This window comes from Panthera tigris, chromosome B3, assembly GCF_018350195.1.
Source record: "Panthera tigris isolate Pti1 chromosome B3, P.tigris_Pti1_mat1.1, whole genome shotgun sequence".
Taxonomy (NCBI): Eukaryota; Metazoa; Chordata; class Mammalia; order Carnivora; family Felidae; genus Panthera; species Panthera tigris.
Genome location: NC_056665.1, coordinates 123,593,822 through 123,617,101, shown reverse-complemented (window position 1 = coordinate 123,617,101; position 23,280 = coordinate 123,593,822). Strand labels below are relative to the sequence as shown.

Below are 23,280 nucleotides of genomic sequence, written 5' to 3'. Positions count from 1 at the left end.
ACATTCAGTTTTTTTTAAACTATGGATTCTGAAAGATAAGACTCTATTTCTTCTTATCCTTCTGATCTAAAATTATTATTGTCTTAACATTTCAGCTGCATTTTCCATGGTGTTCCAGCAAATAAAAACCTAAGGATTTGGTGAACTTTTAACAATTCAGCGCCAGATTTTCCTATTATAAATGCTGAGGCGTCTCAAACGGATAAAGATTAAGAACCCAGTTCCACCTGGAGAACATAAATAAGGCTATGCTCTTGGTGTTTTGCCAAATTTAAATTTCACCCACACTGGGTTGAATATTATAGTGCGACTAACAAAGAGGAACAAAGTAGCAATAACACCAAATGCAAATGTGAGGGCTGTAGATTTGAGGAGTAAAAACACATCTGAGAACCACTCTGGGAAAAGTAATTATTTTGTGATCTCAAATTACTGCCAATAGTTTAAACATCTCCCTCAATCCAACCATTAAGAAAATTGTTTAGCACAGGTCTATTGATGGATGGATCTGCTTCATCTTTACTTCCTTTTACTGTCTGCCCTCTGGTGGACGTACTGTCCCTTGAGATTTGATCAAAGGACATTTAACAAAAGTGGAGGCAAGACCCCTGGCTAATTGACAACTAGAAAAATGTATCCCTGTGTAATGGCTGGGTAAATCAATACTGTTGCTAATTGTTGCCATGCCCACTTCTCAGGTGTAAAAGGCATTTCTTTGTATTTTTTTCTCTGCTCTGTGACCCCTGCCCCAGGACTTTAGAATACTGAGATCATAAATATATAAAATTCAGAAAGTTGGTAATTTTTAATTATATAAACGCTCACCTAAGAATACAGTGTTTTCTATTTCTAAAGATGGAGAGAGTGGGGATAGGAGCAGGAAGGGAGAGAAGATATTTTTTACATTTAGGAAGTGACTTTCATCAATTTCTCTATGTTTCAGAATTGATTCCCACATTTTAAATCACAGATGTGAATTTACTAAAGATCTTAAGTGGAATTTGACTTCCATAATTTCATTTATCAAAAATCCCATTTTCTAGTGGTCATATAAATCCTCTCCAGCTTCTCTACTTTGTTGTTGCTGTTGGATCCAAAGAGGTGAGAACAATGAAACAGGAATTTACAGCATGATTTAATATCAACAGAAGTGTGCTTGGGAAAAAAAGGGTTTGTATGCAAAGACAAAGTCTGAGATATTAAATAGATACTGACTTCCTTTGTGGGGAATGCAATTCATGTGCACAAATTAGGAAAGTTAAAACCCTAACCCCCAATTTTAAGTCCTGAAATAGCTATTCAAATATTCTTCTGCATATTTTCATTTGATGTAAATACCTTCATTATGATTTTATAAACTTTTGTACCAGGATTCTCCCACAGAGGGTCATGACACTGAGGCTTTTCTTTCTGGGAAGCAACTTTACTCATGCCAGCTGGTCTCAGTTGGGTTCATATGGAAGAACTGAGCCCCAATCACCATGTGGTGTAGTTTTTTATACATTTTCTATTTCTTTGTCTCCCATATATGGGAACACACAAACATGCAGTCTGATTAGGTGGTCTCAGGTTACAAGGTCGTGAGGGAGGTCACATGCTCACTCTTACAGCCTGGTTGCTCTGAGGTTGTGTGTGTGTGTGTGTGTGTGTGTGTGTGTGTGTGTGTGTGTGTGTGTTTCCTCCTCACATTCCTTAGGGAGGGGAACCTACCACAGTTTCAATGCTGGTTTCTCAAAGTAAATGTTCAGAAAATGTAATTTTACCTGTGACTCATTATAAAAAGTAGAGGATTTTTTTTAAGAAATGTGGATTTTGTTAGGGTGATATTTATTTGCATGGAATCATATATTTTAAATAATTCAACAGGTTTTATTTGGCTCTTTAAAGGCAGATGAAGTTAGAGGTAAGAAATATCTCCAACTTTAATGTAAGATTATGAGGTATGTTGAGGGTCATATAAATTCAGTCAAATACTAACTGAGCTTTCACTCTCTGTGTGGCTCTAACGGTGCAGGGGTTTTTTGTTTGTTCGTTTTTTACTCATTCCATCCAGAGAAAATTTGAGACCCATTAGACCTAAAGGTTTCTAGACTATCATCAGCCAAAGTCCAAAAAAATTTAAGTGGTCCCTCAAGATGATATAACTAAGCTACACAAATGAGCGTGATCTCTAAGTGCCAAAGTGAGTTGTGGGCACGAAAGGCAGTTGCTTACATCTGACTCAAAACCAGAAGCTTTAAAATCCATTTTGATTTGAAGATTAAAAATAAAAATAATTTCATTTAAAATTTGATGCCCAAATGAAAACAAAAGTTGTTGAATAGAGCAAATTCTAAATTATGCAAATTTATGAAAAATAAGAGCTTCTAGTGAACCTAAATAATCAGGGAAGAATCAGTAGAAGTTAAATGCCTTATAACTGAGACAGCTAGAAAATCCTCAACTTGCCAACAAAATGAGAGAAGACAAGGTAATTGTTAAATAAAATAAAACAAGGCCTGGGTAATTAACCAAACTGAGTGTGTTTCCATCAAACATCAGGCCTGGAAAGAGTAAAATTTGAGAAACTGAGGCAGTGAATTAGAATGTTCAAACCCAAAATTTTAATCTCAATATTCACACAGAATCTCAGAGTAATCATATATGCCGAAGAGATCCAAATATTGCCATTATTATCTGTTGTTGCATGGGCAATGAAAGATTTCTCTTTAGGCAGGGCAAACCTAGCCCCAGAAACAACTGGCTTGCATTTTTCTGATTTTTAACCCACACTGTTTTGGGAAGATGTGAAGGCTATGGAGATATTTCTCATGGGATGCAGAAGAGGGCTTTGTATCTCTATGTAACCTTCCTCAGTGTTAATCAGGCCTCCAGGGTAAAATCTCTACATCAGTTAGGAATATCTACCTCCTTTCTGTATTAAATATGCTTCTGACATATTTCCCTGTATATCTGAATCACTTATCAGGAATACTTTATGGAGTAAATAAATTTAGAAAGAAGAAATGCTCCTTCTTCAAATGTGATGAGTTGAATAATCCCAGGCAGAAGGGATCAATATTAGTCTCTTAGAGCTACATGTTAGCTCCTTCAGGGTAAACACTCTGTCACCTACTTTATTTATATGTCCCCTCCTACATCCCCTCAGAGAACACAACAGATTGTTTTAAAAACAGCTTTTATCTCCCACCTGCCCCATGTAATTATATTACTCAAGAAATGCTGGCATTGAATTTCTGTCCTCTGCTTTTGAATCAGATGAAACACCTGTGCAGCCACTAAAAAAGCAAATGGACTTAGCTTGGGGCCATTCAAGTGTGGGCCTGTTCAAGTTCAATACCAAATGGCAATATACACCCACAACCTGGGAAGCTGTACTCATGAATCAGATCTGGAAACCCCCTCTGTTTTGTTATGGAGGTTGCTATGGAAATGACTTAGCATAAGAGGCAGGGAAGTAGTAGGGGAAGACAGGGGTAATATTTTGGAATGGTCAAGTCTTAATTTTTATGAGAAGACTTAAAATCTAAAGGTTTGATCAACATTGTTGCATATATACAGATATCTCTGCTATGAAAGCAAGAAAACCAGAGAAAGGATAAATAGAAAAATCCAAAATAAAGTCTAGATATCTGAAACTATTGGCCATGAAATCAGTTAACTTAACATATGTATTGGGAACATGTCATATATATATCTGAATTCCTGAGACGGGGCACATGCCTAACACACAGTTAATTCAAAAAATACTTGCTGAACTGAATTATTTTGGAGAGGTAATTTAGGTAGCAAAGCTCCTAATTCTACTTTCCAAGAGCTCATTTATGAAAATTATTAGAACAGGAGGGCCTCAATTCTAGAGATACACTGTACCCTGCCCTAGCACTCAGAAATAATGAATGAATGCATGAATTAATGAGTGAATAAAAACTTGGTGTCCAAGTTCTGGTATAGACTGGATGTATCTAACCTCCAGTATTATTAAAGCCTCATGTAGTACATTATTGTCTAATAATCTGGAAAAAAAATCTGACCACCAGGCCACAGTTGCTTTCCTTCTACACAACTGAGCTCCCAAAGAAACAGGTCACACTCCAAAATGCAAAGGTCCTACCTATTATTATATCCCTAAGTAATGCTAAAAATTGGAACCCACAGAACTTCCTGGATTCAAAGCCACTTGCAAGACACCAGTCAGTCCTTCAACAAAATTTGAGAAAATGTAAATCATCTTGGGGTAAGAATTGGAAGGTTTTTTCTTTGGTTATATTATTTTTTTTCACAAACCTTGAATTTCTCCAGAATTAGCAAAAGAAAATGTTTAATGGCTCACCTCTTTTTTTAAAGAAAAGAAAAAAAATCAAGCAAACCAAAGAATCAACTAGAATATTCTATTTCTCTTAGCCTTTGCAGAAATAAGATCTTGACCCAACTCCAGCTTTTAACTCTATTAAACATACACAGAAATTCGATGATATCTGTTCTCTAGTATATATATATAAATGTTTAACTTATAGCAAGTCTCAAAACAGACGACTTGGAAAAATTGATAGGAAATAATCAGGGACTGCAGTTGCCTGCTGGACATTATATCATATATAGCTCACTATAAAGAAAGACCATAAAAAGATCAAAATGTATCTGGGTGCAAATGGGGAACACACTGAAGCATCAAGTTGCCAACTCTCAACTTCAGCACAATAGATACATTTTGAAGCATCTCAGCTATTGACATGGCATGGTTCAGTACTAATTTTGTTTTTACTAAGCTATAATACTGCACAATTTCTCTAAACGCACAATGAACAAAATTAGTATAAATATAATACCATGTTAACTGCTGTTGAAATCCCATGGAAAATGTATGTATGTATGTATGTGTGTATGTATGTATGTATTTATTATTTATTTATTTATTTATTTATTTATTTATTTATTTATTTATTTATGTTTGGTTTTGGCTTCTGGTTTTGTTTGCCATGCAGACTCAGAACAATTCACGAGGCTTAAATTACCTTTATAGTTCCACTTTGGGTTCATGGTGTTTTGATGTTATTTCTGTATAGACATCTTCATGATCCCACACCCTGTCAATTTCATAACTGCCAGTGGCTGCTGTACTTTTCTTGTTCCCATAGTTAAGCTGGGTGTCTGATTGCTCAAAGTTAGGCGGCACACCATGGCTTTTTCTTTAGTTTTCAGGAAATAACTTTAAATTTCCCTGGGATCTTATCTGCTCCTTCCATGGGATTTGATGCTTTTGATTATATATGAATATTTATATACGTATGCTTATACATATATAGATACAGGAAATACACACATTAACACACTATAATATATATATAAAACACATGTATATTCACGTATATGTATGTATTGTTTTTTGCAAATGTAAAAAGAAAGCAAGCAAAACAAGACTGACCTAACCTACCTGTACTCGGCTCACACTCAACGAAGTCCTCATCATCGCTTGAACATTCAGCAGATGAAACAAGGTCATCTGATGTTGGCTGTGCGTGTCAAAGGAAAAATAATGGGGTGGGGGAAGAGAGAGGAGAGAGAGAGAGAGAGAGAGATAAGGAAACCCATGAACAAAAGCATCAAAGACTTATCACTATGTCTTGCCTTCCATCATTATTACTCTTTCTCTTCTCTAAAGAGGGCATGCTGTAGGATAAAGAATTTTAAACTCTTGTGTGGCTGTGAATGGTTATGGGGTCAGACAACCTGTATGGGTTTTATGAGGAGGTGAAAGACTCAGAGTGGTTCCAGGAGGCTCAAGATCATCCCATCCCCATAAGTCACATTGTACAGCCTAACTCTATTTCTGACTGTAATTTCAATTTTGAGAATCCAAAGGGCAGGAGAAGGGCTATGCAAATTTTGGACAATACACGAGTGCAAGCCAGCACGGAAAGGCACTGCGAGCTTTGAGAGGGTTTCAATGCATATGGCGTGTGGTCTCAAGTGCATGATTTGGTGGTTGTGAATCTATAGGCTGGCATAATTAATGAATGCTGAGGAATGCAGTCTGTTCAGGAACAGTATAATGGCTTTTCTCGCTAGCAGCGATCTCTTCGTGTAATTGCTGCAATTAACTGAATTAGTAATGTAGGCCAGCAGAGAAATACCACATGACAGCCTCTGGACACAGGTAGGGCTGTTTCTGAGGACAGCAGAAAAAAATGTAGTTGCAACAATAGTAACTCAATTTGAAACATTTTCTTTTTTCTATTCGATCCTGCAGAAACTCCCCAGTGCCAGGGAATCTGCTGCAAGAAATACAGAAAACTGTATGTATAGGTAGTAGGAAGGGCCTTTGCGATACAGGAGATGAGAAGACTATTTTCTGTACCTGATACATATTGCAGGCACAATAAATACTACTGAATAATTAATCTACAGATCTTATGTCCTACTATGTGCATGAGAGTACTCAATATACAGTTGTTCAATAAATGCTCATTTCTTTCCCACCTTGATATTAATAATGTTAACTGACTTGCTGATTTTATTATTCTCAGTGCACTGAAGTCTGAATCCATATTCAAGAGGAAAAGCAATTACAAGCCAGATGCTGAGCTAGACATGTATATATATTTATTACAGTTATTATTAATTGATTAGATATAATTCTCACAACAATCCTTTGGGATGGATATAATTATTATACTTTTAAGGAGAACTGAAGTTCAGAAAGGACACACGGCTAGTAAGAAATAGGATTTGAACAGATATAGCTTAGTCAAAGTCTGTACTTGTGGCTCACATAGACTTCTTTTACACCTCTTCTTACATGATGTTAATTATGGACTGAACTCTTACAAAATTAAAACACTGCAGTTTTAAGCCCCCTAGTACCTCAGAATATGACAAATATTTGGAGATAGGGTCTGTGTTAAAATGAGATCATTAGGGTAAGCCAAATCAAATATGACCGGGGTCCTTAATAAAAAGATGAAATTAGGACACAGACATGCACAGAGGGATGACTGTGTGAAGCCACAGGGAGAAGACAGCCATCTATAAGCCAAGAAAAGAGTTCTCAGAAAAAAACAACAACCCTGCTGACACCTTGACCTTGAACTTCCAGCTCCCACAACTGTGAGAAAATAAATTTCTGTTGTTTAAGCCGCTCAGTCTGTGCTACTTTGTTATGGCAGTCCTAGCAAAGAAATGAACACGACAACCGATATGCTTAGTATTTCCAGACAACATCCTTTTTGAAGTACACACGCTAAGCATAGAATTACTGGGCACAACAAAGATTAGTAGAAAAACCACACTAGGTAATTGATTTCGCTTAATTGACAGTGGTAGAGAGGTGCCTTAAACCATGTCATTGATCTTGATTCTACATTGGTCAGGGAGATACTTCAACCCCTGCTCCTCCTCCAAGTAAATAGAAAAAAGGATTTTCAAACATACTTTTTTTTTTCAATTAGACAGTACTGAAGTGTGCATTTCACTTCCAGCAAATCCAAACTGGCAGTTGTGTCCTAGAGCCACCATGTTTTTGCAGTAGAGACAGAGATGGTGAGCACACCTCCTTGGGAGTTTCCCGGTGTGTGTGGGCCTGTACAGGGCCCACTTTCAGTTACTGAGGGAAGGGAAGTGGTAAGGGAACACACGTCAACTGTGCAAATGCAGAGGCAATCATAAGAGGCAAACAGCATTTTTGCAAGGGTCACAATCATTCTTTGATAGTTCTAAAGCATGAGTTGTGCATGGAGGGAAGACCTCCCTCAAGGAAGCAAAAATTGTTTTGGGTGTGTAGGGGGGATGGATCTCAGGTATTAAAATGGTTTCTGACCTGCCAAAAAGCCCACAGTGCTTAAACAAATAGACAGTATATCTGTGGTATTAAAATTTTATGGGACGAGGGCAATTAGGGAAAAAAAAAAGATTGTTTAAAAAATTCCTCAGAGGATGGTAATAAAAAAGAGGCCTAGAACACACTTCAAAAGTATAATCAATTATACTTGTTGGTGACTTCATTATAAGGACCTTGCAGAATGGCCTGTATGTGGCATAACTAGCGTAGGTTCCTAGTACTGAGTGAACGCTAGTGGGTTAAATGAAAATCTAGTGAACTCATCCCAAGAACTGAAAGCCAGGCAATAAAATTTAAGGTCATTCAGAATGTGAGAAAGCAACGCATAACTCCAATAGAAACCAAAAAAGGCATTAGTGAAACATTAATGGAAACTTTTAACAATTCTAAGAAAGTTGTAGCCATTTTGATGAGCCAAAGATATGACACAGAGTTTCTTTTCAGGAAGAGTACCAGACTCTGAGGTTGAAAGATATTTACTATTTTCCCCTCAGCTTTCCCCTGCCTCCTCTAGTACTGCACAAGTTCTCCCTGTTACCGTGTTTTGGGTGACACTGTCCCCAGCACTCTCTTTCCCTATCTTCACCTCCACTTGTGTCCCCCAGATGGGGCTCAACCACCAATGTACACCCCACACATACACTCTTCCACATTTTTACTCCCTTTATCCCCAGTAAACTGACCCTGTGTCTTACTTCCCAGAGATTTTATTTCTGCTGATCTTCTATATGAATATGGATGAATACAATGTTCCTCCAGAAACAGAAGTACATTTTACCAGTAGTTCCTATTAATAGTGGCTAGACTTCAAGGAGGGTCCATGACAGGCAGTCTAGCAGACCACAGAGTGAGCAGGACTGACTCTTCACTGAGCACAGCTGTGACTCTCAGCTCCTACACTTATAGTCAGTGACCAGGGGTTGAGTTACTTCCCTTCTCCAAGCCTCAATGTTTCCATCTATAAATTGGGATAAACATAGTGTCTTGTCATCAATTTAAGTGACAAGTTAAAAGCGAAGCTCTGTTCCTGGCATATGGTATACACTCAGTAAGTAGAAGCAGGGTGCCTGGGTGGCTCAGGTGGTTAAGTGTCTGACTCTTGATTTTGGCTCAGGTTATGATCTCATTGTTAGTGAGAACGAGCCCCACGTCAGACTCTGCACTGACAGCACAGAGCCTGCTAGGGATTCTCTCTCTCTCTCCCTCTCTCTCTGGCCCTACCCTGCACGTGTGTGCACACCCTCTCTCAAAATAAATAAATTTTAAATAAAATATGTAAATATTAGCTAAGACTAAGTCAATCAATCAATCAATTAATAACAGCAATGCCAAGCCTAGTTGCCATTCCTAGTTTAAATAAAGCTTCCATCCACCTATGCATTCTATCTCCAAATATTCATCCCCTTTAGAACCATTCTTTCCTGGGGTGCCTGGGTGGCGCAGTCAGTTAAGCATCCGACTTCAGCCAGGTCACGATCTCACGGTCTGTGAGTTCGAGCCCCGCGTCAGGCTCTGGGCTGCTGGCTCAGAGCCTGGAGCCTGTTTCCGATTCTGTGTCTCCCTCTCTCTCTGTCCCTCCCCCGTTCATGCTCTGTCTCTCTCTGTCCCAAAAATAAATAAAACGTTGAAAAAAAGAACTATTCTTTCTTACTGATAATTCATTAACTCCACTTTCATTCATCACCTCTGGTTGCATCTGTCATGAAGAGTGATAAAGAAAAATACACTCATAGAGATGCCAAGAGAGCTTAAAAATCACTGGAAGATAATCTGTTTCCCATGGCTCTGGGTCCAGACAATTTGTGTGGGTTTTATGTGAAGTCAGCCCCTTCCTTTCGGTCCCTCAGACCCCATCATCACCAATTACAGCCACTGCCAATGAAATTCCCAAAGCCATAACAAACATCTCAATCCCCTCATTGCCCAACGCAGTAACCAATGTTTGCCTGGAGAACCTGGCATCCAATGCTACCACGCCTGCCACAGAACACTGTGGTTTCAGAAATCCTGGCTCTGCCAGGGGCAGTAAGCTTTGATTTGCAAAGGACTCAGGATTTAGAACACTATATTTAGGGATTAAAAAATTTTTTTTTACTACTCCTATCCCTGACATTAAAAAAAAAAATCCCCAAATTACAAACCAGAGTTTTGGGATCATATGTACTTAGAATCACCTCCTAAAGTAATGACAATATGATCCAAAATTACTCTTGGAAAACCCAAGGCTTTCTTTTAGTAGCTCTTTAATTTTCTTGTCTCTTTCCCACATAGAAGTAAATGCAGGGTCTAACTCTGAACTTTGGGGAAAAAGGCACACTCTTTGACTATTGGTTACCATGGCTGGTGAATTATGTTTCACTACTGCAGACACATACAGAATCAGGATGTAATTATTATGAATAGAATGGAACTACGGAATTTTATCTTTAAATAAAATACAGTAGTATTACCAGTTTGTGTGTGTTTCCTACAATGATAACCATTTTTCATAATTACTCATAATCCTTAGAGAAAAGGAAAAGTTAGTACTCTTGAGAAGATATTTGAACTTTCTAGAATCATGCTTACTAATAACATTTACCACTTATTAAATACTTGCTATACTCAGATGTCAACTAAGCAGTTAACACATATTAAAACTTTTAGTACTCATAATAACCAAGGGTGTGGACATTTGTAGTGACATCTGCTATTTTTAACTGCCCACCATCCATGCTCCTTCAGGGAAGAGTACTGCTTTAGAAGTTCTTCCATTTGTATAGTTATGCTGGGAATGCTTATCAAGGGCCTTCTATGTCATCCTCATATCTTTCCCTCACAACGATTGCCTAAAGCTCTCATAATTCCCAATGGCTGAACTTAAGATATTTACACATTATGGTTCCCATATATCAAATATCCACATTATACGTAAGTCCCTCAAGAAAGAATACAAGATCAGTGACCGCCTCTGAACCAAATAGTTTGATAGTGGATGGACTCCCAAATCCACCATCTATGCTATGTGACTATATCATCAAAGTGCTTTATTCATCTTTCATCCATTCACTTATTACTGTAATAAATATTTACTGAACACCTATGTGTTAAGCACTGTAACTGTTATGAGGGATAAAGTGATAGATAAACCATAGTTCCTCTGCTCTGGGGATTCACAGTCTCTGAAGAGAGGACCGAGTAGACAGGCAAACTTGACAGGGTAAACTGAATGCCTTGACAAGAGTAAGTATAAGGTGCTAAGAGAGCAAATGGCGGGGGGGGGGGGGGGGGTGGTAATGAGCCCTGAGGGACAGGAAGCCCTGAAGCAGGGAAAATGGAGAGCTGCTGGTGGAGGAGAAGGGCATTCTAGATGAAATCAACAGTCTTTGCAAAGGCTCAGAGGCATGAAGAAGCACAGTCTACTGGTGTACCCAGGAGTAGTACAGGGGTGAAATGATGTACCAGCATGACAGAACAACAGCTACCTGAGTTATCCTGTTGTTTTTGAAAACTCAGATAATGAGCATGAATTTCATATCCTGTCTGGTCAGACATCTCTCCTTCCCCTCCCCACATCTCATCAGCATCAACCGGCACCTTTCCTTTGGAAGCTCATATACATGGTTCCAGAACATCATGCATGGGTCTCGCTGTGCCATCCCTCCACAGTGCGGATTAAAGATCTTACTTTGCCTTCTCAAGAGCAGGAAAATGTTCTTCTGTCCCTGTGCATTAGCCAAGTCCCATATTAAAAATAATAATTCATATTACTCCATTTAAAAATACATATTGCATATTTTTAATCCATATGTTGAAATTACTTGGTTCTGTATTAGGATTCATAAAACTAAAGATAGGTATTATAATAACTTTCAATAAAATATCTGTCTGGAAGGAGTCCTCTTTATTCTTTTCTTGAAAGATTTTTTTATTGCATTTGTATTCTTTTTTTTTCTACCAATGTTTATTGAAATTACCTTAGAATAAACTGGGACAGAAGAAAGATCAAAACTCTACCCACCAGGTAAATTTATAGGTATATTTACCTTCCAATTCCCTCAGCTTCACAGAACTGGCTTCTCATTTTCCTCCAGTGAGTTATTGTTTCTGTAATCACCTGCTTCTAATTATTTAGTCTGAAGGGGTCTACTCATCTCAGCACAGGGGTGGCTCTACTTCATTCTTCATTGCTATCTGTTATTTGGCATGGAGAAAAATGTCTGCTACCATGGTCAGAACAGCTCGAGGTAGATTCGCCATGTGCCCTCCTTCCTGCCCAGATGCCTATTTGTGACTTCAAATTCCAACCTTTAGCCCTTTATCTTATACTGAGAAGAGGCTAATCATTTGGGGGGATAATCATTTTTCTCCGCCCAGCTCCTTGGAAGCACAGTTATTTGACCGAGATTAAGCGCAAGATAAAATAAGTCTTGCCACAGAACAGCTTTATGAAATTATAAATAACACACTCAAGAATGATGATCGCCTTTCTTCCAGTGAAAAAGGAAAAGAGAAAGGCCCATAAATATTCTGAAGTCCCACAGAAAACAGCCATACATCTCTGCAGCTGCTTCATGCTGAAAAGAATTCAATTCCTTAAAATACTTGGTGTTTTAGTTTTTCCCCTCTATACTTCTATTCTGTGATAAAGTTGAGGTTTAAAGTATCTCATATGAGAGAGGGAATCATACAGCTTCATTATGAACATTTATTCTCTATTTAAATCATGTCTGAGATACTTTTAATTAAATAAGAACCCAAAGACTCTAGGTAAATCTATAAACTTTAATGAGATTTGGAAACCTTGACCATCACTATTAAAATTTATCTACTAGGGCTTTATCAAATTGTTGCCATTGCATAGTCCCTTTTTGGATTGATGCTTATAGATCCTCCACTCTGAAGGGGTTTACTCTGAAGTACATACACACACACACACACTACTGGATGGTTTTTAGACTGAACCAAAGATAGAAAAAGGCCTGGAGCTTGGGCAAGCTTGTTAGAAGCAATAATCTCACCCTTCCTCCTCTCTCCCACCACCCTATCAATTCTTCCAACTCAAGCCCAATACAGAAACAAGACCTAGGAGTGGGACTATCAATACCCTCCTTTTGTTCTGAACATCCTCTTCATAGTCATTTTCAAGACATTTTCAAGACAAACACCTGACACTAATATGAGAAAATGAAACAAATGAGTTGAACTTGTCATGCTCGAGTGTGAAAGCTCAGGGAATCCCATGAGGCGGGCTCTGAACAATGGAGACAAAGAGACCAAGTTCCATCTAGTTAAGATGCTTTTTGAGTTCCCCTCAAGCCTTACATCTATGTGCCCACATAACTTTATTGGAACACCCTGTGAATTTTAAAACTGTCTTCTGAAGTTCAAGCTATTGTGGTTTTTCAAAATACTCCTTTCCTCTTTTCTCCCTGCCCACTCCTGGAGATAATCACTTGCCAAGTTAGACATGAATGTGTACATATTTTACTTGACTCATATTTCCATGAAATGAGGCGGCTTTCAAGAGAATTGCCCTGGGCTACAGATACGGCATTCGGTATCACCAAATTTAGTTAACTGGACTGGAGCTAAGAAAATAAATATGAAAACAAAAACCAGAAAATTGTTCTTGATATAGGATATTAAGTATGCATACATTTACTTATTCAATCGGTCTTCACCCAACAAATGTTTATTAGCTGCCTACGATGTGCCAATCGCTGTGCTAAGGGGGCTGGACAGACCAATTCCTTCATGTAGCTTACAGATTACTTGGATTTGAGCCAGGCCAAACTAGAAAAACTGATAGGCTGCTACACCATCAGCTGCAAAAACATAAAGTTAACGTGAGTCCATAAGTGGTACCCACTGTAACAAAAACTGATTATTCACAGTCATTCACAAGAGCAGATCATATAGGAATCCAACCAAATAGTACCACCAGATTCCCTTTAAACTCTGCTCATCCTCAACAGCCTCCATATTCTTATTCTTCTTTTCCACATTGCATATACTGGAGGAGGATAAAAAACAACATGATGTATAGTAACTTTTACTAATGAATTAACCTTTAAGGAAATCCCTTTGCAGACTCAAGATTTAATTAACAGTGGAAGAACCAAGCTAAGCTTAGCCAAATTTTGTGCCAAGGATTGGGGGTCTTTCTTTCTATCCTGGAGGTCTTCTAGGATTACATAAATAAATGTGGTGTGGCATCTTTTTTTTTTCTTTTCTTTCCAGTTTTAAGATTTCTTCCATCTGCTCAAAAAAGGAAGGGTGGATCAAGAGAAAAGGGAGGGAGGAGGAAGAAGAGAGTGGGTAGAAGGGGGATTAATCTATCTGTTGTTCAAGGCAGCCTGACAGAGGGAAGAGGAGTATTGAACCACAGAAGATTAACCAAACTTCAATGTACCTTCCCCAAAGCAGGAGGAATGTAATGCTACGTGGTGTTCCACTGATAAGCAAATCCCTCTAAATCCTTTCAATTTATTTCTTGGCCTGGAGAAATTACATATTATTTAGGAGGCAAGGAAGAAGAAAATACAAACCACCCCACTCAACCACACACCATCTCTAGGAATCTAGACCAGGAGCCTATTGATTACATACACCTAAGGTCTGGGTTGGGTAGCTTTTTCCGATCGGTGCAGTCCTCTCTAAGACAGCTAATCAGGAAGGCTTGGCTGTGTTCCTACTGTTAAGTCTTTTGGTTTTTCCCACAAACTTTGTTGAGTATTTAGGGTCTACCCATTACAAGGGAATGCCAAAATTATAACCAAAGCTCCAAAGACCTAATCTAGTTTTGTTGTTTATATTTTTGTCTCCCTGCCACTGCCGTCGTCGTCGTCGTCTTCTTCTTCTTCTTCTTCTTCTTCTTCTTCTTTGTGGTATTTCCATGCTAAGTGAGGTTTTTATGCCAATACTATCACCAAAATCAAGCCTCTGTTTTTAACAGGCTAGTGACCAGATCAAATATTAATATAATCCATAAAAAGTGATGTAGGTCTCCATTAATGGATGGTAAAATTCAAAAGTCATGGAGAAGACCAATGTGTGTTTTTAAACTGAAATTTTACCATTATTCATTTCTCCATGTCCTCTCTTGCTCTGTAGTTCAGGGAGAAGAAATGGGTTTTTGGAAGAAAATAGGAAAAATAGAATCATTTACTTTGTGGGATGGTTTTTCTCTTGGTCCTCTATTTTGTGGCCTAACCTTACCACTCAACACAGGAGAAACAGCCCTTCTTGGCAGCTTGAGATCACAGCTTTAAAAGGCTTAATAACAGACCAAAATGTTGGTGGAGAGCAATGAGTTACAGGATAAAGCCAGTCCTGGATATTGGTCAGCAATTCTGAAAAAAGATGTAAGGTAGCCATTTGGTACAGAGCAAATAGCCATGGTTCTCAATCTTTGGTCACTGATGAATTAAGGTATGCTAGATGAGTATGAGAGAAAGGAGTAGAAAAAACCACAAGATGTTAGGAGTCAAACATATATATATATATATATATATATATATTTTTTTTTTTTTTTTGTCTAAGGAAAGCCACTTTTACTGAAAAGAGCGTGCAATGCATGTGAACATCTGTTGTGTCTGTCAATGTAGAAAACAGTTGAGAATGGCTATCCTGAAGAACTAAAAGTATGACAGATTCATGCCAATACATAAGAAACTATGAAAAAAAAGCAAGCTCAAGACAATATAAACACAAGAAGGAAGAGCACATTAGCACAACCGGGAGCTTGGCATGTGGCACAGCAAATTTACCAAGAGCAATCGAATGCAATGAATTGAATGTAAAATACAACTGATAAAAAGACAAGATGTTTTTTCCTTATTACACTGAAGAGAATATCTCCCACTCAGCCAAGGGACATAATATTAGAAAGTCAGATACAAATGTCAGAGCAACAGCAGCAGTTAAAGCCAGTTTTGTGCATTTGACATATGATTTAATAAAATACTGATGGAGTTACAGGTAATCTGCAGTAAATTTGAGTCAGAACTATAAGGAAAAAGTGAAAGCCAACTGAATAACATGATATCCAACCCCAAGAGAGGGAAAAGTCAAAGGGTTTTGACTTTGGATTGAGAATTTATCCCCAGTTACTCATGTCTCAAAGACAATTCCAACCTCCCACAAAGAAGATTGGGGGATGGATTCAAATAAAGTTCTTCAATTTGTATGATAAATCCCAAGTTAGAGAAAGTCTTTTAGGTCCTGCTGAATGAGAAATTCAGGAATCCAGATGGACTCACACCACAGAAGTCACTTTCTCATTCCCAGGCTACAGCATACCATAGTGGATTATCTCATCTTAGATACAGATTCAAAAGCAAACACAACAGAACTTTTGTGTGGGAAGAGAAGACTATTCATTTCTCATTTCTTATGGATAGCAAGGCTAGTCATTTTCCCAAATGTATAGGCAACAGAATTCATTCACTGTAAAAATGGGTGATATCTCGCAGGTGTAATCCCAGGCTGGAGATCTATGTAGTCACACAGGATTCTGTGCTCACAAGGGCCTTGGGCTTGGTTTAATGCTCTGCTCTCACCATCTTGAAGTCCTTAACCATTTAATTTTGAACTTGCCTTTTATAAGTGAAGTTCAATGAGACAATGGAGCATGTGCATAAGGAAAGGAGATACATGCAATGCGTGTGTCCAGCCCTGTTCCTTGCCACCCCATCTACATATAAAGTTTTTGGTGCCCTGTGAGCATAGGATTCTGTGGACCCATAATGTAAAGAAATAAGATGAATCAGATTTATCTGAATGAATCCCCCAGTCTTTCTTCATGGGAGGTTGGTATTATCTTCGAGACAAGAGTGACTATGGATAAAGTCTTGTCCAAAGGTGACCACTTTTGCATTTCTGTCTTTTAGGGTTTCATACCATGTCCTCTGATATGAGTGTTGAGTGTGTTATATCTGCTGAGTAAGTGGGTCTCCAACAGGCTATTGCTTTTCCTTTGAATCAGAAGTTGCTTAGAAAGCAGAGAGAAGGCAATGGTGTTCTAAGAACATAATAACTGAGGAAATCTATCACATCCTTTCTTACTTCTATTAGCTAACCACTTACACTAAAAATAACAAATAGAACGGGAAAACACCACCCAGAGATTTTTTTCCTTTCATTATAGCTTATTCATCAGTAAGGTGAAGGTAGAATGTCAGTAGAAGAGACATGCATCAAAAAAGTGAAATAAAGGGGCACCTGGGTGGCTCAGTTGGTTAAGCGTCTGACTTTGGCTCAGGTCATGACCTTATGATTCATGGTGTGCTGTAAGCGTAGAGCTTGCTTAGGATCCTCTGTCTCCCTCTCTCTTTGCCCTTCCCACACATGTGTGCTCTCGCTCTCTCTCTCTCTCAAAAATAAACAAACACTTAAAAGAATTTTTTTAAGTGAAATAAGGACAGATGGAGAGTCTCTACTCTTCTGGTAAGAATAATACACATATGCATACATGAGCCATGAAATATGAATCATGTTATTTCGGGATCTTGGGAAAGTGGGATGTGCTTCCAAACTGACCCTCTAGGAAGAGAAAGTCAGCAAGTGCCACCACTGCTGAGTCGGTGCATCTTTTAAAAACTGTGTCAGAAGAATATTTTTAATTTACACTCTGACTCTTTGAAAGAAATCAATATGTCATTTGCTGGGACTTTTTTTTATCCAAGCATCTTTATTTAGCTTTCCTGTATTTTTTTCCCCTAGTCTTCTAGACAGCAAAAGAAAAGGTGTTTTGTTTGTATTTGTATTGATTCGATCACTTTGAGCAAAAAATAAACAACTAAATAGAGCCGAGTAGCTTTAAACAATCTTTTGGGGATCAAGATCTCTAAACAACATAGTTTCTCATTCTAGGTGATTGGAAATAAACAGAAATCAATAAAACAGGATTACTGGGCAATAAACAAGAGAAGCCACATTCATAATTTAAGAAGCTTCTTTTCATGCATTCATTACTGAAGAATGCACTTGAGCCCTATTCTATTTTTACAACAGCATAGATTTCCTCCCAGCATGTAGTCTTTTCTTTTAAATTTTGCTTTTCCTTAATTCTTTCTTTTTTTTTTTAATTTTTATTTTTTTAAGAGGTGCTGAAAAAAGTCTCTCTAAAATATATCCAGAAGCTCCCACATTCCTAAAGCTGTTCAGAGGAACTAACAAAGAAGGTGCTTAGCATAAAAGGCAAGGATTAGTTTCTCAAGCTCTTTCTCTCCCAGACGTTCCTGTGTCCAGCAAAGTTCCAGGGAAGGAAGAGGGCACAGCATAATATGGGCATAGGGCCTGACAGAACATGGTCCCTGCCTTCAAAGTATTCACACTATAGCAGGAAACACAAGTGTTGGAGACACTGTCAATATCCACTCTACTCTTCCTCCTTTCTAGGACTGGTGATATGACCAGCCTAACCAAGTCTCCTTTGCAACTAGCCATGTGACATCAGTCCGGACAACGTGGTGAGTAAAGAAATCTGCTAGAGGTTCTGGAAATACTTATCCTATTCCCAATAAAAGAGGAAGAAATGGCGGTCCCACTGTTTTTCCTTCCTTGGGTTATGATGGGGTATGTGAAGCAGCAGTGGCCATCTTGTAACCAGAAGGTGGCAAGTGTGAGGGAAAGAGCAAAAGATCTGAGAAGCTAACTCTGATATTGCCAAATGTGCAATCTGAGCCCAAACAAGCAGTTTTCTACTGTCCAGATGCCAGGATTCTTGTTAAGTGAGAAAATGTATCCCTTGTTCCATCACTTCAGATCAAGTTTTCTCTTACTAGAAGGTGAACACAATCAGAACAGGAAAAGCAATGCATAGCAAGCAACGAGAGACAGAGATGATGCAAGGTGTCATGTGAGTGATCTCTGCCTTTGGTGGACATTAGGCCCCAGGTAGCATTTTAATAGTATCTAGGAGTGGGACTTGAAAAGCTTCACAGTGATTACCATGCTCTTATATGTCAACTCTATGGCCCAATTGAGAGTTCAAAAGGAGTCTGAGAGGAGAGATCATTTTGGAGTTGGATAAGACGGGATAAACATTTTCACCATAGTGAGAGAATATATTTTGAATTGAGTATCTTGTAAGTATGTGCAATTCACATATCCCAGGCTGAAGTGATCATCTCCTCCCACTGCTGCCATTCTTGTCTCTGTCTATGGCACCATTACCCACCAGGAACAAGCACAAACCCTCAGGGCCATCTCTGAATCCTCCCTGCTCAGCATCACCCTCCAGGCACCAAATCGCTCAAAGGCCATCTCTAAAATGTCTTTCTGCCTTTCATTTATATGGCTCTGGCTACTTATACGGATGAATCTTGAGAATCTTTAATCAGACTCCCTGCCTCCACTCACCTGTCTATTTTCAATGAACACAATAAAGCATTGCCAGAATAAAAACATGACTTTATATGTGACACTCTCTTCTTCCAAATGTATTCCACTGCCCATCAAATGAATTCTAGACTTACTATTATTATTATTTTTTTTAATTCAAGATCTTCCACCACTGGGTTCCAGTGTAACTTTGTAGCACTGTTTTTCACTACTACCTGCCCCTGTAAGCATCTCCTCACTACAACTACTGAATAAAAATTTGCCGGAGAACCTGGGTGGCTCAATCAGTTAAGCATCGGACTCTTGATTTCAGCTCAGTTCGTGATCTCACAGCTCTTGAGATCGAGTCCCATGTTGGGCATTGTGCTGACAATATGGAGCCTGCTTGGGATTCTCTCCCCCTCTCTCTCTGCTCCTACCCCACCCATTCTCTCTCTCCATCTCTCTCTGTCTCTCTCCCTCTCAAAATAAACAAACTTTTAAAAAATGTTTTCCATGCTTTGAACAAGTCTGCTAAGTTTCTGACAATGTCCTGACTTATATTGCTCCTTACCCAGCTCTATCTGAATTTTATTCCATTTCCACCTGGTAAGATTATATATTTCTTTAGAACACAACCCAAATACATTTTCATTAGGCTTTTTCCTGGTCCTATGGCTGAAAAATAAAATATTCTAGCAGGCCAACTTAATCTCACTTAATGTAGTTACTGTATTCTGGCTTATAATACACATCTGACTTACGTTTTCCTTCTACTTGATTGCTACTTAAGCAAAGATAGAGCCAACTATACCATCAAAGGAAAAGTGTCGTGTGTGGGGTCAGAAAACAGGAGCTCTGCCCCTGGAAGGAAGCCCAGGGTGATCACAAGCACTCTGAGCTACAGTTTGCTCTCCTGTAAATTTGAGACAATGACATCTACCTCATGCTTTGTTGTGTGGAGTGAAATGGATATCGACAACTCAGACATGTTACTATTCTGTGATGTGTTGTTAATATTTAATACTATTTAAAATTGGTTTGAAATTATTCACAGGGCTATAGCGCTAGACCAGAGCTTGGGTGCAGGATATATATTTAAATGTATAGCAGGTGCTCAGGGAATGTCTGTGGATTTAAATAGAATTGGATAATCCAGGAGTCATGTTTAAAGGGTGGAAATGATATGAATGGAAGAGAGAAGCACTTCCCATTCTTGTCAGATTATTAGGAATTCTTACCTTAGAAGGTGTCCAGGACAGGAATACTTTTATAAGCTATTTGCCAAGAATGGGAGTTGCTCTGGAAGAGCATATATGCTTTCAAGATACAATATGTCTCATTGGTCCAGACAAGCATATAGGCAATTTGCCCAGCAATTCCACAACTGTGTACCAGCATGTCAATTCCCTACCTTCAGGACTATAGGCTTAAGGTAAGTCAACCTCTAATAGATATTGGGACAATTTAAAATTTTTATTTTTTTTATAATTTTTTTTAATGCTTTCTTTTTTTTGAGAGAGAGACAGAGACAGAGCTTGAGCAGGGGAGGGGCAGAGAGAGGGAGACACAGAATCCGAAGCAGGCTCCAGGCTCCAAGCTGTCAGCACAGAGCCCGATGCGGGGCTCGAACCCACGGACCATGAGATCATGACCTGAGCCGAAGTCTGACACCCAACTGACTGAGCCACCCAGGAGCCCCGGGACAATTTAAAATTTTAATAGACCAGTCTTTGCAAATAGTCCAGAAAGTACCAAAAACAAGATTTGGAGTTCTGCTTCTCATTATTCCAAATAGCCTTGGCTGAGCAGAGACTAGGGAGAAACGACCCATGGTTTTTTGGTCACACTAGTCCTGTCTCAATTAAACCTTTAAGTAGAATTCTTTATATAAAAGAAAGTAAGAGTAAACGTAATCGCTGTGAATAAATGCCCTGTAAAATGACTTCAGCAATTATGCTGTTTGTAAGTACCTCTGAGTCCATTAAGATAAACATCTATCTTTGAATATTCACATTAATGCACTAGACTGTTCTTTCTTAGATAAATCTTATTTGAACACTGTGCAGTTTATCATCCCTTGCTCTTCTCTTCGATGCACACATTAATGCACACAGGGGGAGAGCATTTGAATGGTGTTAGTCACAGAGCACACATTAACACACAAGGCAGTCTCTAAACATCTTTAAGTTCAGAATAAATATACTTTAGGTTTTAAATACCTTCATAGGCTGTATACCCAAGAACACATCAGACTGGACTCTTACTTTCTCACATAAGTAACATCTTATAGGGAAAGGCAACACATGCTTATATTTAAGATTGTTTTCATATGCTTCCAATCGCTCAGCACACAGAGGTTCAAATGGAATCTAATTCCCTACTTACGTGTCTAGAAAAAATATATCTCCGTATTTATGTCAGAGGATATATCTATAGCTATATTTGTATTTTTAAGCTTGGGCCTCAATTTCATTAACTTTTACAATCAAATTGGGAAAACTCTCAAGGATCCCCAATACCTATTCAAACCACTGGTTTCTTCTCTCTGTTCAAGTGAAGGGCAGACATACCCCATAAACAGTGCATGGCTTTAACTGCCTTCTGTGGGTGTCATGCTGGCTATAACAATATCATCAGGGGCAGGATAAAATTTAACAGTCAATATTCAACAACCAGTGCAGCAGGAGAATGGATTAATCAGAACGGACAGTGGCCATAGTACTGGAGCTGGGTTCTGGCAGCTTTGGCTGCCCCAGGCCTTAAGGTACGGACATAGGAAGATGTTGAGTGGGAGGGATGCAGGTGGAAGTAGAAGACGCTTGGGGTCTTGAGGCAGCGGCTGTTTATCAACTAGTATCAAAGTGTTCCCATAATTTTAACAGATTTAAACAGATTGGTTAGGAGAGGACACTAAGGATGCCAAGGTGAGACATTAAATTTGGGAATAAATTCTTCTGCACTGAGAAAAATTCTGCTCCGCAGTCTCCAAGGATATTCCCAGCTGCGCCTAGGTGGATGCCTCACCATTTGCTTATTCAAGTCTTTTCTGCTTTGGGGTAAACAGAAAGGCATCTGAAATGGCCCCAGTCCTCAAGCTTATAATTAGGTAGGAAAGTGCCTGCAATGAATGTCTTGAAATAATGGCTCTGAGGGAAAATTTTTTTAAGGGCTCTGAGGGAAGAGCAATAACTTGTGACTGGAATGGCAGGGAAGAATTCATGGAGGTGATGGTCTTTGGGTTTGGCTTTGAACAAGATACAGGATATTAATAGGCAGAGGTGGGGACAGATAGTCCAGGGATTGGCACAAGTTACTGCAGAGAAGCAGGAAAGTAAAAAGGAGGGAATGGGAGTAAGAGACTAATGTGGTTGCCTGGAGCATTGAGTAAATATGGAGCAGTTGGGTTGTGGCATGAAAAAAAATGTATATAGAGAGAGAAACAGACAGACATGAAGAAAGAGGAGATGTTGATGGCTCCAGGGAAACTTACCCTTTTTACCTGACACACAAACCAAATCAAATATGCACTAATCCTGAATCAGCACGACGATCTTTTTACACAAATGCCAGTACACGTTATTTGTTTAATCCCAGGAGGAATGCACATTCCAAGCATTTAAAAGCACTGTTAGGTCAAGCTAATTTTCACTGCTGGGGACACTCCACTGAATGAGGACATTCCTATAGACACTCCAGAGATGAATGGAACGCCTGTCTGTACCTCTTCGTAAGTAAGGCCTCCACAAAGCCTTACAAATAATTCCTATCTGTGGGTAAGCATTTTACTCCTGTTTGGAAATTTATCCCGCTGGGTTTTTCTGTCTTCCAACTGAAGAAAATGTTTAGCCTGGGAGACAGTTAATAAAGCCCTGCAGAGTTACTTCCCACCCTGTTGGAGGCGATTAAATGCCATACATTTGGAATGGTCATGTTTATGCCTGTGTGTGTGCATGTGTGCATGTGCGCATGTGCGTGAGAATAACAAAAACATAAAAGGGACAAAGTTTTAACGGCCCCATAGATTCCCAGCTGGAACACACTTTAGGAAGAGAAAGTTACATAAAAGAAACTTGGGTAGCTTTAAACACCATCTGGGCCATGCTGCGCTCATCTGAGCTTTACCTATTTAAAAA

General features: G+C 38.8%; 1 protein-coding gene across 9 annotated transcripts in view; it reads right to left on the bottom strand.

Annotated features, from left to right (window-relative positions):
- The window catches only part of NRXN3 (neurexin 3), a 1,570,788-nt gene that overhangs the window by 53,547 nt on the left and 1,493,961 nt on the right, over positions 1-23,280 (bottom strand). For 5 of the 9 annotated variants that reach the window (XM_042990246.1, XM_042990247.1, XM_042990244.1 and 2 more), the window contains one exon: positions 5,426-5,513. In XM_042990246.1, the coding sequence (XP_042846180.1) occupies positions 5,426-5,513 (88 nt within the window). The remainder of the gene's footprint in view (positions 1-5,425; positions 5,514-23,280) is intronic. The other 4 variants (XM_042990248.1, XM_042990251.1, XM_042990250.1 and 1 more) reach the window with 1 other exon arrangement.